General features: G+C 57.0%; 2 protein-coding genes across 7 annotated transcripts; one reads left to right on the top strand and one right to left on the bottom strand.

The window, feature by feature from the left end:
- Positions 1–1,901: 1,901 nt before the first annotated feature.
- Positions 1,902–7,259, top strand: ACADVL (acyl-CoA dehydrogenase very long chain). Of its 2 annotated transcripts, none has more exons than XM_061176800.1 (20): positions 1,902–2,039; positions 2,129–2,204; positions 2,477–2,542; positions 2,627–2,699; positions 2,804–2,868; positions 2,974–3,108; positions 3,503–3,647; positions 3,913–4,042; positions 4,132–4,257; positions 4,591–4,789; positions 5,059–5,163; positions 5,603–5,689; positions 5,775–5,837; positions 5,935–6,036; positions 6,115–6,212; positions 6,295–6,367; positions 6,462–6,534; positions 6,625–6,697; positions 6,796–6,871; positions 6,953–7,259. In XM_061176800.1, exons 1-20 carry the CDS (start codon positions 1,993–1,995, stop codon positions 7,091–7,093), a joined length of 1,953 nt encoding a protein of 650 aa, XP_061032783.1. In that variant the 5' UTR covers positions 1,902–1,992; the 3' UTR covers positions 7,094–7,259. The 2 variants fall into 2 exon arrangements, with proteins under 2 accessions (XP_061032783.1, XP_061032782.1); XM_061176799.1 differs by having other exon boundaries at positions 1,902–2,054.
- A 74-nt stretch (positions 7,260–7,333) lies between these two features.
- DVL2 (dishevelled segment polarity protein 2) lies at positions 7,334–15,491 on the bottom strand. Of its 5 annotated transcripts, none has more exons than XM_061176789.1 (15): positions 15,040–15,491; positions 12,802–12,871; positions 12,193–12,338; positions 11,953–12,062; positions 11,693–11,828; positions 11,490–11,580; positions 11,270–11,339; positions 11,025–11,164; positions 10,862–10,938; positions 10,058–10,170; positions 9,739–9,867; positions 9,499–9,630; positions 9,191–9,370; positions 8,521–8,739; positions 7,334–8,374 (listed from the first exon to the last, which is right to left on the bottom strand). In XM_061176789.1, the coding sequence occupies exons 1-15, from the start codon at positions 15,231–15,233 to the stop codon at positions 7,926–7,928; spliced, it is 2,256 nt and encodes a 751-aa protein (XP_061032772.1). In that variant the 5' UTR covers positions 15,234–15,491; the 3' UTR covers positions 7,334–7,925. The 5 variants fall into 5 exon arrangements, with proteins under 5 accessions (XP_061032772.1, XP_061032774.1, XP_061032773.1 ...); XM_061176791.1 differs by having other exon boundaries at positions 10,058–10,125; XM_061176790.1 differs by having other exon boundaries at positions 11,965–12,062.
- Positions 15,492–15,879: the final 388 nt, after the last annotated feature.

Here is a 15,879-nt window from a genome sequence, read left to right as displayed (position 1 = left end):
CCAGGGAGAAGGATCCCTGGGTCCCAGCCCCCCGCCGGCCCCCAGGCCTCTCCTTCACAAGGACTCCTGTTTTTCACCTCTTGGTCCTGGTCCCTCAGACATCTCTGTCTTCTCTCACTTTAATCTCTCTAATCCACCGGGGTCGGAGCTGAGCTGTCTTCTCCCCACCCAGCCTGAGCTGTCAGGTAAAGTAGGCAGGCTTGACCCGCCCACCATCCCATTCTTCCCAGGTCCCCAGGCACCACCGCCACCACCACCTTCCCCCTCACACGCTGGCCCCTCTCCCCAAAGCCAGGCATGACCGCAACATTTTCCTGAGGACCGGGGAAGAGGGTCACCCCCAAGGGGCTCTGCTCTCACAGCTCAAAAGGAAAGGAAGCTGTCACTCTTTCCTCCTGGGCCTGTCCCCAGTGAGAATGGCAAAAAGAGGGGCATAAATTACCTGGGACTTCTTGACCCAGAGCTAGACGCGCGCGCGCGCGTGTGTGTGTGTGTGTGTGTGTGTGTGTGTGTGTGAAGGGGACAGGACATGAGAATTCCTACAGTTCCTCTCGGGAATGGGAAGAATCCATCTGCCCAGAGGTCCAGAGGTCTGCCCTGAGCACATGGTCTCAGGAAAGAACAAGAGGGTGCAGAGAGATGTTCAGGAAGGTCTCAGAGGTCCTAAGGGGGAGGCAGCAAACCTCGGGGTCCTTCCTACTGTGAAAATTTTAGTGTTTCCAGAGTTAGTGACAACTCCGACATCTCAGGATAATATGCCTGAGCCATTCACACCCACCTTGAGTCACCCACCCCACTATTATTTTTTAAATTAAATTAAATTAATTTATTTTTTATACAGCAGGTTCTCATTAGTTATCTATTTTATACACAACAGTGTATACATGTCAATCCCAATCTCCCAATTCATCCCACCACCACCACCCCCGCCCCCCACCCCTTTCCCCCCTTGGTGTCCATACATTTGTTCTCTACATCTGTGTCTCTATTTCTGCCTTGCAAACGGTTCATCTGTACCATTTTTCTAGATTCCACATACATGCGTTAATATACGAAATTTGTTTTTCTCTTTCTGACTTACTTCACTCTGTAAAACAGTCTCTAGATCCATCCATGTCTCTACAAATGACCCAATTTTGTTCCTTTTTATGGCTGAGTAATATTCCATTGTATATATGTACCACATCTTCTTTATCCATTTGTCTGTTGATGGGCATTTAGGTTGTTTCCATGACCTGGCTATTGTAAATAGTGCTGCAATGAACATGGGGGTGCATGTGTCTTTTTCAATTATGGTTTTCTTAGGGTATATGCCCAGTAGTGGGATTGCTGGGTCATAGGGTAATTCTATTTTTAGTTTTTTAAGGAACCTCCATACTGTTCTCCATAGTGGCTGTATCAATTTACATTCTCACCAACAGTGCAAGAGGGTTCCCTTTTCTCCACACCCTCTCCAGCATTTGTTGTTTGTAGATTTTCTGATGATGCCCATTCTAACCCCACCACACTATTTCCCTCTGTTTTGTGTTAGTGGAGATGGATTTCACGAGGGACCCCCAGAGTCCTCTTTCCATGTCTCTGCCTCTGGCATCTACCTTACGCTCCCACCTCTCCCTTCTAATTCCACCTGGGAAGTCCTCCCTTCAGTCTACCCTCCATCCCTCTGGCTGCAGCCGCCTAAGTTCCTCAGTCTTCCGTCTCAGCCTATCTCATCACCCCTTCTGGGGGCTACACTCCAGTTCGGACAGGCGAGATGAAGGAGTTTGGGGGAGACAAGGGACGTTGGGAAATGACCCTAGGTCAACCAGAATGCAGGGGTTCGGTGGCGCTCCGGAACTACAGCCCCCAGCATGCCCCAGCGGCCGGAAGCCCCGCCCACGGCCTCCCGGTGCATTGTGGAGGATGAGGCAAGGCTGGAGGACCAGACTTTGGCTAACCCGGCGAGAGCGCTAAGTCAACGCTCAGGGTAGCAGCGGTCGAAGCGGTTCGGTGATGCAGGCGGCGAGGATGGCGCCGAGCATGGGGCGGCAGCTGCTGAGGTTGGGGAGCGGGAGGTGTGTGTATGACGGGGGGTAAGGGGGCAGTGGGCCCGGACACCGGGCCAGGACTGAACCCCTACTCCCCACAGCTCGCGGCCCAGTGCGCTCCTTGGGCAGTCCCGGCCCGGCCTCGCCTGGCGACCCTATGCCAGTGGGGCCGCCCAGGTAAGTGACGGCCACCTTCGAGGGTGTGAGAGCGGGAAGCCGCCTCGGCTCCCACTTCCCCGCCGCCGGCAGGGGTCTCCCTCTTGGTCCCAGTCACCTGCCGATCGCCCTGGCGCCGAAAGTAGGGGAAAGGGCAGACCAGGGTGCCCTGAAGATGAAACTAGGGGAAAGGTGGCGGATGCGCCCTCCCCTGGCACCCAGCTCTTCCCCTTTGCTTTCCTTGGTACTTTGGAATCCCCTTCCCCGGCCTCACTAACCATCCCTTTCCCCAGGCGGCTGTGGAGAAGTCCGATTCTCTCTCTTCTGAGGCTTCGACCAGGGAAAAACGGGCCAAGCCGGTATGTGACTCGAGCCCGGGAGGAGCTAATCTAGGGACAGACCCACCCCACACTGCTCCCTGAAACTCCCTTTTCCCTGTGCAGGAATCTAAGTCCTTTGCTGTGGGGATGTTCAAAGGCCAGCTCACCACTGATCAGGTGTTCCCGTACCCCTCTGGTAAGGAAACGGATAGGCGGAGCTGGATAGGGATGGGGCGTCTTCCCCTGACCGCCTCGCCTGGCCTGACCTGCTCGTCCCTCTTGTCACTCCAACCCCTGCAGTGCTCAACGAGGACCAGACACAGTTTCTTAAAGAGTTGGTGGGGCCTGTGTCCCGATTCTTTGAGGTGAGCAATGCCAGCCTGAGGAATAGAGCTTGGTCCCTGATGGGGTGGGAAAGAGGATAAGGAGCTTAACAGGAGCCTGGATATGAGATCCTGTGCCTTCCCCAGGAGGTGAACGATCCTGCCAAGAATGACATGCTGGAGCAAGTGGAGGAGACCACTATGCAGGGTCTCAAGGAGCTGGGGGCCTTTGGTCTGCAAGTGCCCAGTGAACTGGGTGGTGTGGGTCTCTGCAACACCCAGGTGAGGGAGCTCCCTCGGTCACCTCCAGTGTCCCAGTCTACTCCTCACTCCTGGAGCTAAGGTCTCTGCCAAGAGCTGCCCTGGGGGCCTGTGGGATGTTGACTCTTAGCACCAAACTACTTGCAGTTCCCAAGGGCCATGGACCTCACCCAGGGTCCCAAGTCCTAATGAATCGCTAAGGTGGGGACTGCCTGAGGATAGTGTAGGGAACCAACCTCCCACCGAGACCTGGAACAGACCTGCCAGTGTCCTCCTCTGCCGTGGCCCTACTTGCTCTGCCCACTCTCTCTGCAGGGATGCCCAGGTCAGCCTCTGCCCTGCTGCCCACACTTTCCTGCTAAGGGCAGGTCCCCACGTAGCCAGTTACAGCCCCAGATGCCTGTTTCCCCTCCAGTATGCCCGCTTGGTGGAGATCGTGGGCATGCATGACCTCGGCCTGGCCATCGTCCTGGGGGCCCATCAGAGCATCGGTTTCAAAGGCATCCTGCTCTTCGGCACAAAGGCCCAGAAAGAAAAATACCTCCCCAAACTGGCATCTGGTGAGGCAGCCCTAGGAGACCCAGAGATCGGGAGTGTCCTGGGCCTGGCACAAATTAGGCTGCGTGGTACTTAGATCACCGCACAGCTGGGTGTGCTGGCTGGGGGAGATTCTGGGTAGACATCAGTGTGCTAGTGGGGAAATACAAAGACACTGAATATCGCCAGAAGCGTTAAGGGGGAATGCCTGTGTGTGTGTGTGGGGGGGCACTAAAGGGCCTTTCATGTCCATCAGAACTCAGTGTAAAGGAGCTCTCTCTCCAACAGGGGAGACTATTGCTGCTTTCTGTCTAACTGAGCCCTCAAGTGGATCAGATGCAGCCTCTATCCGAACCTCAGCTGTGCCTAGCCCCTGTGGAAAATACTATACCCTCAATGGAAGCAAGATTTGGATCAGGCACTCTTCTCCCATTTTTCCCTCCTCTCCACCTCTGCCCATGTCCAGGCCCCACAGCTCCATCCTGACTGCCTCTCATTTTTCCACAGTAATGGAGGCCTAGCGGATATCTTCACGGTCTTTGCCAAGACACCAGTTAAAGACACAGCCACGGGGGCCGTGAAGGAGAAGATCACAGCTTTTGTGGTGGAGAGGAGCTTTGGAGGTGTCACCAAGTGAGTGGGCTTGGGAGAAAGAGGTGGAGCCAGGGAGGGGGCAGTACTGAGTTCCAGGGCAGATGGCTGTCACAGGTCACTCTGGGGATGGGTGCAAAAGCCAGAGCATCTGGACAGCATGTTCCTTTTAGGCCTAGTATGCATGCAACTGACCTAAAGTTTGGCTTCAGCAACCACTGAGCCCATCACACGACAGCAGGATACAGCCCGGCCTCCTCAGCCCTCTGGGCACGCCAGGGACTGGTGCCTGCGCCTCTTACAGGCTGGCTCATAATGAATGAATGGCTCACCCACACACACCCAGTGGCAACTTCTCCACCCTGTCTGTCACAGCGGGCCCCCTGAGAAGAAGATGGGCATCAAGGCCTCAAACACAGCAGAGGTGCACTTTGACAGAGTACAGGTGCCGTCAGAGAACGTACTGGGTGAGGTGGGGGGCGGCTTCAAGGTCGCCATGCACATTCTCAACAACGGAAGGTTTGGCATGGCTGCGGCCATGGCAGGCACCATGAAGGGCATCATTGCTAAGGCGGTGAGTACCCTGCCTGAGTCCCTAGCTAGCCAATCCAAGCCTAAGTCACACTGTCCGCCTTTTCATGTGTCCCTGGTCTCTTGCAAGCCCTCCCTCCATCAGAGGCCCCTCCCCTGCCAACAGCTCCAGACTTGATAGCTTAGGTCTCCACCCAGCCTGGACTGAACTCTTGGCTGTGGCCAAAGCCCACCCATCCCAGCGCAGCCCAGCCCCTCTCCCAGAAAGAGGAGACTAGAGAACCACAGTGGGACACATGTGCCCTCTTCCAGGTGGATCATGCTGCTAATCGTACCCAGTTTGGGGAAAAAATTCACAACTTTGGGATGATCCAGGAGAAGCTGGCCCGGATGGCTATGCTGCAATATGTGACTGAGGTGAGGGCCACCCCCCTCCCCAGAGCCCTGAGGCCTTCTCCCCAGTTGGGTCAGACTACAACCCCCAGCAGCACCTGGGGCAGTGGGTCTCCAGCTTTACACCAATGCCCTAGGGGATGCGGGGAGGCATAGTCAGCTCAGCTTCTGCAGGATGGAGAGAGCCATGCTGTTCTGCCGAAGTGCTTCCAGAGGTCCCTGAAATTTGGTCTACCCCACCCCACCCTTACTCCTCCTTCACCCCTTTCAAGAAGTCAAATGCCTGCAAGCCCCTGACGAACTGACCAGGGAACCAAATATTTGGACGTGCCTGACACATGGCATTGGAAAGTGAAGGCAAGGGCCAGAGGGCGCCAGGGTAGACCCAGTCTTGTAGATGTGGGTGATCAGGTCGAGTCTGATGCAGCCCTTTACCATTTCCCTTCCCGTGTCCCAACCTCAGTCCATGGCGTACATGGTGAGTGCCAACATGGACCAGGGATCCACAGACTTCCAGATAGAGGCTGCCATCAGCAAGATCTTTGGCTCGGTGAGGTCCCAGGTCTGTGGGGAGGGAGAGCCCGGTTTGGGAGCTTGGCTCCAAACCCAATCTTGGGTGTCTTCTTTGTCCCTAGGAGGCAGCCTGGAAGGTGACAGATGAGTGCATCCAAATCATGGGGGGCATGGGCTTCATGAAGGTACAGAACACTTCTCTGCCCAGGCCGGCTGCAGTGGGCCAGGAGGAGGAGGCGGCACGTCCAGCAGGGGCGTATTATCTGTCTTCCCCTGTGGTAGGAGCCTGGGGTAGAGCGTGTGCTCCGAGATCTTCGCATCTTCCGGATCTTTGAAGGGACGAATGACATTCTCCGGCTGTTTGTGGCTCTGCAGGGCTGTATGGTAAGAGGGAGGAGAATTGGGGGGAGGAGCTGGGCAGGACAGCAAGTCCTGACTATTGGACCCTCCTCCCCCCCACAGGACAAAGGAAAGGAACTCTCAGGGCTTGGCAATGCTCTAAAGAATCCTTTTGGGAATGCGGGCCTCCTGCTGGGAGAGGCAAGCAAACAGCTGAGGCGGTAAGCTTAGGGGCCAGGGCAGGGCGGGGTGGGGTAGGGCAGGGTATGGCAACTAACCAGTCACCCTTCCCCTTACTGTAAGGCGGGCAGGGCTGGGCAGTGGCCTGAGTCTCAGCGGCACCATCCACCAGGAACTGAGTCGGAGCGGTGAGCTGGTGAGTAAGTGGTCAAGGTGGGGGGACAGTCTGCGTCGAAGGCTGACGGGGCTGGGCCCCACTTGAGCCCCGGGCACCTTCCCCATCTCTTCAGGCAGTGCAGGCTCTGGAGCAGTTTGCTGCAGTGGTGGAGACCAAGCTGATAAAACACAAGAAGGAGATTGTCAGTGAGTGAGCTCTACCCCATTCCCGCCCCCCCCTCCTTTTCCTTTCCCTCCGACTAACCGCCCCCCAACCGCATCCCATCTACCTGACAGACGAACAGTTTCTGCTGCAGCGTCTGGCAGACAGTGCCATTGACCTCTATGCCATGGTGGTGGTTCTGTCCAGGTGAGGAGGCAGTGGGGGAGGCCTGAGCTGAAGTGGGGGCACTGGGGGTCCTGGGCCAGGCTCACAGCCCAGATTGGTTTCCTCCTGCTTCCCCCCAGGGCCTCAAGGGCCCTGAGTGAGGGCCACCCCACAGCCCAGCATGAGAAAATGCTCTGTGACAGCTGGTGTACTGAGGTGAGATCCAGGGCTACCAAGTACGGGGGGCGGCGGGGGGGCCCTCGGGGCACAGACCTCACCCCTCCTTCCCCTCCCCAGGCTGCAGCCCGGATCCGGGAGAATGTGGCTGCTCTGCAGTCTGACCCCCAGCAGCAGGAGCTCTTCCGCAACTTCAAAAGCATCTCCAAGGCCTTGGTGGAGCGGGGTGGCGTGGTCACCAGCAACCCCCTTGGCTTCTGAATACTCCCAGCTAGGGCCTGGCCCAGAATGTGCCTTCTCCCAATCCAAAGCCCAGGCCCCTTCTGTGCTGATCCTGGTTCTGCCTTGAAGGGGGCCTTGGCCCAGGACGGTGCCTACTCTCAGAGGGAGCGCTTACCGCCTCACAAATAAAGTCTCTAACAAGTCATGCTCTGCTGCCGTACCTCTGTCCTTTCCCTTGCTGCCTGCCTCCCTCCCAAAGAAAGGAGCCAGAGGCACGGGGAGTTTGCCCTTATCGCTTTATTTGGTGTTTTATACAAGTGACTAAAATAAATAGAGTAACAAAAGCAGCTACACAGCCCCCAAATACCAAATACCCCAGCTTTCTTGGACTGCTGTCTAGGGGAACCAACCCCCTTCCACCTCCCAGGGTACCACCGACTGACCACCCTCCCACCCTGCGCAGGACAGAGCCGACTGGGCAAATGGAGTAGGAGGTCACATTTTGGGGTTAGAAAAAGGGGCCCAGGAGACAGGGATTCTTCATACAAAAGAGAAAATGTCTAGTAAAAAAATAGTCCCAAAAATGTAAAAAAGTCTATTTTAACCCCCCAAAAGGCTTATAAAGAACAATAAAGCTAAAAATAACCAAAGGTCCCTTGTTGACCCCTGAGGGAAGGGGCAGGAACCAGGCACTGCTGGAAAGAGTCACAGTGGCAACAACCTCACAGCAGGCAGCAGCCCACAGGACAGGCTGAGTCGAGGCACCAGAGGAGTAATGAGCACGTGACTGACAAGACACCCAATCACAGGACAGGAGCACCACGCACTGACAGGCCGAGGGTGGAGATCCAACATGGCCCCACCACGGGCTCTACATAACATCCACAAAGAACTCACTGGGGTTGCCCATGGCCATGTGGAAGCTTTGGCGGCTGGCTGTCAGCTCTGGGGGCACGGAGCCCAGGTCTCTGACTGGAGGGGCCCCTGGAGGCTGCACTGCTGGAGGGACAGGGGGCGGGGGAGGGGGCATCATGACCACCATCATGGGGTTATACGGGAGGGCCATGCCAGGAGGTGGGCCATAGGGATGGAGCCCTGGGTGGGCTCGGAGATTGGGAGCACCTCCTGATGAGCCCCTGGATGGGGGAGGGCCCCCATCACCAGTCCCACCAGGTTCCCCGCCCCGCCGAAGGCTGCCGCCCCGGCTGGAAGGCTCAGACTCACTGCCGCTGCCAGACTTGGACTCAGGGGCCCGCTCCTCAGGCCTCCCTGTGCACCCCGCCCCCCCATCGCTTCGTGTCGACCCACTGCTCCGGCTCCCTGTGGGGGGAGAGGGGATGGGAGCAACTGAGCCCCAGCCCAGGGTCCCTTGGCCTCCCCAGTCCCCGCTCCAGCCTCTGCTCCCTGGCTTCACCTTGGTGCCCACGTCCAGGCCCCGGCTGTATGGGGATCTGGCGGTGACTTACCCTCACTGTGCTGGCTGCTGGCACTGCCTCCGCCGTAGGTGTAGGACGAGAGCTCGTGGTAGGGTGGGGGCTGGGGACTGTATGGATGCGGGGCTGGATACTGGTAGGAGAAGGTGGGCAGCAGGGGCCAGGGAGTGGCCCCGGGCAAAGGAGCCAAGGTGTCCTGGTCCGAAGCGCCACTGGAGCCATCGTTGTCATTCAGAGACAGGTTGACTAGGTCTGGAAGGCAAGAGAACAGACCAAGGATCACTGCTTTAAGAAGCCAGCACCCCAAGACATCGAATGAAGAGCAACTGGGAACCGTTTCCCCACAACCATCCACGATGGGGGTTAAAACGAAGGCCTCTGACAGGAAATGTCCCACCGGCCACAGCCATCAGGGCAGGAACTCGGCCAGGGCCACAAGTCCCACGCGCTTCTATGTGACTCAGAAAAAGCTGCCCTCCCCACCAGCAGACACAACCGTGCACGTGGCGCACAGCTCGTCCGGCAGAACACCGGGAGACGTCAGCCCCCACGCGCGTCATCAGCCAGCGCAGGGCCCAGTGCAGGACGCACGCTGCTGAGCGTCCACGGTGGCCCTGGCTGGTTTCTGGGCTAGGCCTGGGGTTGGAGAGGCAGGACGAGGCAGCCAGATCCGCTCTCCCTGGGCTGGGACAGGGGCACTCACAACTCTCACAGCCGCCACTGAGGTCTCCAAAGACATAATAGCACTGCTCAGAGAAGGTGATCTTGTTCACAGTGTGCCGGATAAGGCCTGCCTTGAGCAGCCCGCTGGCATACTTTCGGGCCTCCCGCCGCTCAGGAAAGCCCTCCACGTGATGGTAGAGCCAGTCAACCACGTCCGAGCCTGGATCGCCCAGGGCAAAGAAAGGCCTCAGGTTCTTCTCCCCAGCTCCTGCCTCACCCCTGCCTGGACCATTCCCAGCTTTGGCCTCCTCCTCCTCCCCACACCACCTGCCCAGAGCCCAGCCGTACCCAGAAAGGCGTTAGGGATGGTGATCTTGAGCCACATGCGGTCCCGAACTTCCAGTCCAGACTCTGGAGCTGCCATGGCCTTGGTCACAGATGCCATGTCTGTATGGATGGAGAGGCCCCGGCCCTCACAGCCTGACAAAGGAGAAACAGGGAATGACAGGTAGGGCCAAGGAGCGGTGGATTCACACCACACTGGGTGGTCTTCCAGGGAGGCTGGATGAGGTGGGCCTGGGGGCTCACCATCAGGAAGAGAGGACCCAGATGTGATGGTGCTCATGGACGAGGAGCCTGGATAGGCTGGGAAGGTGCCAGTCAGCGCAGCAGAGTGTGAGACCCAGGCAGCAGGGTCAATCGGCTGGATGGGCTCATCTGGGAGAGCGAAGGCCAGCAAGATGGTCACTTGCAGTCCCAGAGAGCCAGCCAGCCCTGTCCCTCCCCGAATCAGACTCCTGTCCCAGCCCCACTTTGACCCTCACCCACCCACTCCCTGTAGCCTGGAGGCCAAGGATATCCACACCCACTCTGCCTTCCCAGCTACAGGCCCCTGAGCATCACTCACTTCGGGGGAGAGTGAAATAGGCCTGGGGAGAGGGATCCCAGCACTTGGCTACAGTCAGCACGATGGGGCTGTGAGGAAGAGGAGGCCAGTCAAGCTGGGGTGAGGGGAGAGGCCTGAGGAGTGGGGAAGCCTGGAATGAGAATGGGTGAGGGACAAAAAAGGGAAAAGAAAAAGGAGCACAGACATGGCTGGGCCAGAGAAGGTGATGGTGGAAGACTCCACAATGCGGGTGACTCACCAACACGGTAACTCTTAAAAACACACTGCTGAGTAATTCAAGTGAGTATACGCTGCATGGTCCCATTCAGATCAAGTCCGAAAACAGGCAAAACTAAACTGTGTTGTTCAAAAACACGTGTATGGCCGGTGAAACAACGACCAAGCAAACCATCGTGATGACCAAAGCATCAGAAGAGTGGTTACTTCTGGGGGAGTGAGGAGGGAGGGAGTGGGAAGGGACACTGTGAGGGGCTCTCCCCGGGTAAGAAATCTTCTAGGTCATGATCTAGGTGGTGGGGACACAAACACCCACACACTCCAGACTCACTCATTACGCGTTCTTGCTTTACGTATTGTTTTTTGGCAGCGCGGTGCGGCATGCGGGATCTTAGTTCCCTGACCAAGGACCGAACCCTCGCCCCCTGCAGTGGAAGCGCGGAGTCCCAACCAGTGGACCGCCAGGGAAGTCCCATATTACGTACTTTCTGATGAGCATTATGTTTCACCACTTTTTAAAATAATAAAACGAAAGATGAAAAGGCAAAGGAAGAGAAACAAGGACCTGAGACCAGCTCAGAGGCTCACCCCGGCTTGTGCACGATATCCCTCAGCACCCGCACCGCATCATCGTTGCTCATGTTCTCAAAGTTCATGTCGTTCACCTGGCAGGAGGGGTGGTGGGTCAAAGGTGGGGGAGAGGGGCTGAGGGCCCCAGCCTGGGTCAGCGGGTGGCCCCGCCCCAGCTCACCTGCAAAAGCATGTCCCCGGGCTCAATGCGCCCATCGGCCGCCACAGCCCCACCCTTCATGATGGAGCCGATGTAGATGCCTCCATCTCCCCGCTCGTTGCTCTGACCCACGATGGAGATGCCCAGAAAGTTGTACTTCTCTGTGGAGGGAGGCCAGGTGACGAGGGGAAGGGCCAGCCTCATGCCTCCCAGGGACCCTGGAGACCAGGTCCTCCCAGCCCCCAGGGCCTGGGCGCCCTCCATACCCATGTTGAGCGTGACTGTGATGATGTTGAGAGACATAGTGGAATCGGTGACGCTGCTGAAGGATGAGGCCTGTGGTGGGTAAAGGGGAAGGAGCCGGACTGCCTCCAACAAACCGGGACAAGCCCCAGGATTTTCCCTGTCTGGGCCTTGTACCCCCGAAACCAAGGCCCGCGCCCCCAACTCCCCTGAGGTCCAGCTGCCCCACAAGAAGCCCCTCACCCTCTCCAGGCGGGGTGGCCGCTGCTTCCTCCGCCGCCGGTGGCGCTTGAGGAGGCGGGAGGCGCTGCTCTGCTCCGTGGAGCTGCTGAACCTGCCGGGAGGTCGGGCGGGGAGCTGGCCGGGCGGTGGTCGCGGGGCCAAAGGAGAGGACGGGGTGGCGGCGGGGGCGGGGGGGCGCCCCGGGGAGGCCTACGGAGCCCCACCTGCTCATGGTGTCCTCCTCGTCCGAGTCCCCCAGGCTGGTGCTCTCCAGCTCGCTGGTCATGAGGGTGGAGGAGCTCTCGTACCCTGCCAGGTGGCGCTCCAGCCTCGAGGGGCCACTGGGCCGGTGGCCCCCCGCTGAGGGGGAACAGGAACCTCAGGAACCAGGCCTCGGGCTCCTCAGCCTCGTCAGGGCTTTGGGTCGGAGCCAACCCCTCCCCAGCTCCCGGTCTAGCCGGCCTCCAGGCCTGGCCCCCCTCACCGCCGCGCTCACTGCTGTCTCGCCTGCGAGGTCGCTCCCGCCTCAGAGACACCACTGACTCTGTTTCTGTCTCGGGCTCCAGATTTTCCCGGCTGCTGGACACGTTAGGGCTAGATGGGCAGAGAGGGTTTCCCAACTGCGTCAGTGGGACAAGGCTCCTAATCCTCGGCTTCCCCTCCCAAGGGGCTTGGATTCCCTCCTCAACTCCCTCCCCTGGACTCAAGAATCCCAAGGACTCACTGGAAGGATGGAGGCCTGGAGTCTCCAATGCCACTGGTCCTCTCCGGTGGCAGAGGGGGTACAGGTGGCGGTGGAGGCGCCGGGTCTGTCCGAGGCTCGTGGGCTGGGGGGGCCATCTCAGGTTGGGGGTTATCTGATGACACTAACTAGAAGGATGCAAGTGGTTTAAAAAGAACAACAACAAAAGAAAACGGCTCAATGGGGAAGTGAGGCATACGAGATGAGAGTAAGAGGAAAGAATAGAAAAGGGGACAGCGCCTGAGAGAGCCTGGAGAAAAGCACAAAAAAGGCAGCAGCAAGCGTTAGAGGCTCCAGGAGAAGGCTGAGGAGCTCCAGCTGGCTGGCTCTCCAAACAGGTAAGGAGGATGGGAGTTCCCTGGCAGTACAGCAGTTAGGACTTGGCGCTTTCACAGGCAGGCCCAGGTTCAATCCCCGTCGGGGAACTAAGATCCCCGAGGGCCGCACAGGGCATGGCCAAAAACAAACAAAGAAACAAACAGGTAAGGAGGCAAAGAGCCAGAGCTTCCAGCAACTGAGAGGGGGCGGGCACAGGCTGAGGCTTGGAGGAGCTTGGCAATGCCAGAGGGACTCTCTGGCAGGGCCTCTTACCCAGGATACCACCCTTCCGTTGAAGCAGGGAAGGCGAGCATTGTCATCTGAAATCTCTTCCTTCACCACCCTGCCGAGAGACAAGATAAAGTTCAGTGAGACTGGACTGGCTTCCCCCATTCCCACCCGCATTCGAAGTTTCTCCCAATCTTCATCCAGCTCAAGGATGTTGCTTTTCTCCCACCTTGTCCAAGTCCCCTTCTCTGACGCTGAAACACTTACACCTAAGAAATCGCCAAACTCAATTCCCTTTCCTTATTTCTCCTTCTCTCCCCAGCTCATCCTCAGGGGCTCAGCGCTGTTCCAGAGATTTCCTAGAGTCTGATTCAAACCTCTCAGTCCAATTTCAAAGGCTTCCCCTCAGGTTGCCCCAGCTGCCCCAAATATCTAACCTTAGGAGACTTGCAGGCAGCCTCCCTCCAACTTTCACCCTATTCCTCACATGACTTCCCCCAAAGGCTTTGGTCCTCATCTACATCTCTACTTTTATACTTTCCTTAGTTTTCTCTAACTCACTTCCAGAAAGATGTCAAAATGTGCTGTCTTCCCCTAGATAAAAATACCCATTAGACCAAAGAATAGTACCTCCTCACTAGACTGAGCTCCCAAGCAGAGGTGAAACCCAGATCCCCATTCTCCTGTGCCTCACCTGGCACAAACTCTGCACTAAGCAATCTGCTCCTCCTGACAGACCTTAAACCCCAGCCCTGGGGGTCACCTCTCCCATGGGTTCCTTCAACGGACCTTCTTTTCAATCACCAAGTGAAATCATTAATGCTTCTTTTGTTCAACACCATGTCCCCGGCCACAGACCAAAGTACCTGACACTTCGTAAGCATTAACAAATACCTGTTGGCTAAACTAATAAACGTATAAACTATGACACACGCTGCCCTGAACAGACTCTCACACACACTCACCCCCAAACTGGGATAGCTAGTCAGATTAACTCTTTAGCCTAATACGGTTCTAAGAGCCTGGATATATGTCAACTCAATCCCACCTATCATCAATGTGACAACACAGCCCAGTCACTGCCAGTCTGTCTCAGCATAACGTTGTATTCTTCACAACATAATCCAGTCTCAGCATAATCCAGCCTGCCAAGTGACTCTATCCTGTATCATCATAACCTAGTTTAAGAATTAGACTCAATGCTAATAAGGGCAATGACCACACACCAAGAATGTACCATGCACCTGTACTAAGCATTTTACTCTGGTTAACTCCATTTCACAGACGAAATCAAGGCACAAAAGTTAAATAAATTGCCCCAGATTATAGTGCTGACAAATAGAACATTGAAATCCAAGGTAACTCCCAAGACAGTACCACCTTCCCAACGTCCAACAGTCTTTCTAGGTAGAACCCAGTCTGTTCAGCTTTCCTATAACCCAGGCTATCCCAGCCTGATCCAGCCTCCCTTCAAGAGCTGAGACTGAGGACCAAGAGAGCACAGTCCCAAAGACTATAAACACAAAAGGGCCTACTCTGCATTATTTAAAGTCCCAGTCTAGCCCAGACTGTCCCAAATTACCCCAGGGTAGCCCAATCTATTCTACCACGTGCAGCTGTCTACACCAATATAGACTAGAATATCCCAATACAGCTGACTGTACCAGCTGTATTGGTACAGACCCCATCAGCCCCGTCTGCCCTTGTATTGAATGTCCCAATAAAAACTAGGCCCCCAAAGAAACTAAGATCAATCAATAGAACCCGCTGGAAACCAGAATGGCATCCCAACAGAACACTCTGCATTAGTACGGACTAGACTGTCCCCAAACTATCCTGTCTGCCTTAGTATAGGACAGAACATCCCAAGCCTGACCAGTATAGCCCAATCTACATCAGAAGAGTCCACAATATCCCTACATAGCCTGTGTGCTACAAGACTACTCACAATGTAGTTACCAGCGGAGAGATCGATCTACCTCAGCACAGACCAGAACACCCAAAAATAAACCAGTGTGCCCCACTCTATTCCAGTATAGCCTAATCTTCTCTAATCTGGTTTAGTATAGCCCAGTCTGTCCTCCTACAGTTCCGCGCGCCTCAATCTGTCTAAGCATAACCTTGTCCGTCCTGGGACAGCCAATCTACACGAGTATAGTAAAGATGTGCTCCACTATAGCCCAGAAGATCCCAGCATGTCCCAAAGTAGACCAGTGCCCCTCAATATTACCCAATCCACAAAAGCACAGCCCCCGTCGTTCCTAGTCTAGGCCTCGCGCTCACCCGAAATCCTGATCCATAGACTTGAAAAAGTACTTAGCGCCCGCGGGCCGCTGCAAGACGCTCTTGAAATCGCCGAGGGTGATGCGCTCGGCGGGGACGGGGATCTTCACCAGGTAGGGAGTCTCTTCTTCATCCAGGTGGTAAATCACCTTCGTCTCCCCGGCACCACCGCCCCCAGCGCCGCTGCCCGCCATGGTCTCGCCCGCGCGCTCCCGGGCTCCGCCGCCCACCCAACGGGGCTGAACGCCCCCGCCGCGCCTGCGCACTCCCGCGAACCGACGCGCAAGCAACGCGGCCGACCCAGCGCAAGAAAGGTGCAAAAGCGAAAAAGACAAGGCTCAGCGGGGTGACGGCGGGGGGGCTGGGGACGCGCCGTGGGGTGCAACCCAAAGCCGCGGGCTCCGCCGCCACCGCCACCGCCACCGCAGACGTCGCGAGCGCTCTCCAGCGCCCCGCCCATCTCTCCCCATGTCACGTGACCAGATCTAGCCCACCCCCGCTCTCCCCGTAACGCCCCACCACGTGACCCTCACTGGTCACGTGACTCTCAGCTCCGCCTAGCGCCCTCGTCACATTATTGCCACTTTCAGCAACGGTCTCCCAATCCTCTACGGCTCCGCCCCCAAGTGTGTCCCCACCCGCGTCCTCCGACTACCCTGGCTCTGCTGGCCTCTGCCCTCAGCGGGCAAGCAACCGACTCCCACCCCGCTTTACCCCCTCAGAGAGCGAGCTCCAAGCAACTCTGATCCGCTGGAGCGTGCATGTGGGAGGTGAGGGTGGGAATTGTGGGGGGTCCTTGACTGGGGTGGGGGTGAGGTGGGGCAAAGCCAATCGAGGTCC

The sequence above is a fragment of the Eubalaena glacialis genome, chromosome 19 (assembly GCF_028564815.1).
Source record: "Eubalaena glacialis isolate mEubGla1 chromosome 19, mEubGla1.1.hap2.+ XY, whole genome shotgun sequence".
NCBI lineage: Eukaryota > Metazoa > Chordata > Mammalia > Artiodactyla > Balaenidae > Eubalaena > Eubalaena glacialis.
The sequence above is the reverse complement of the archived record's forward strand: the minus strand, read 5'-3'. Positions and strand labels throughout refer to the sequence as shown.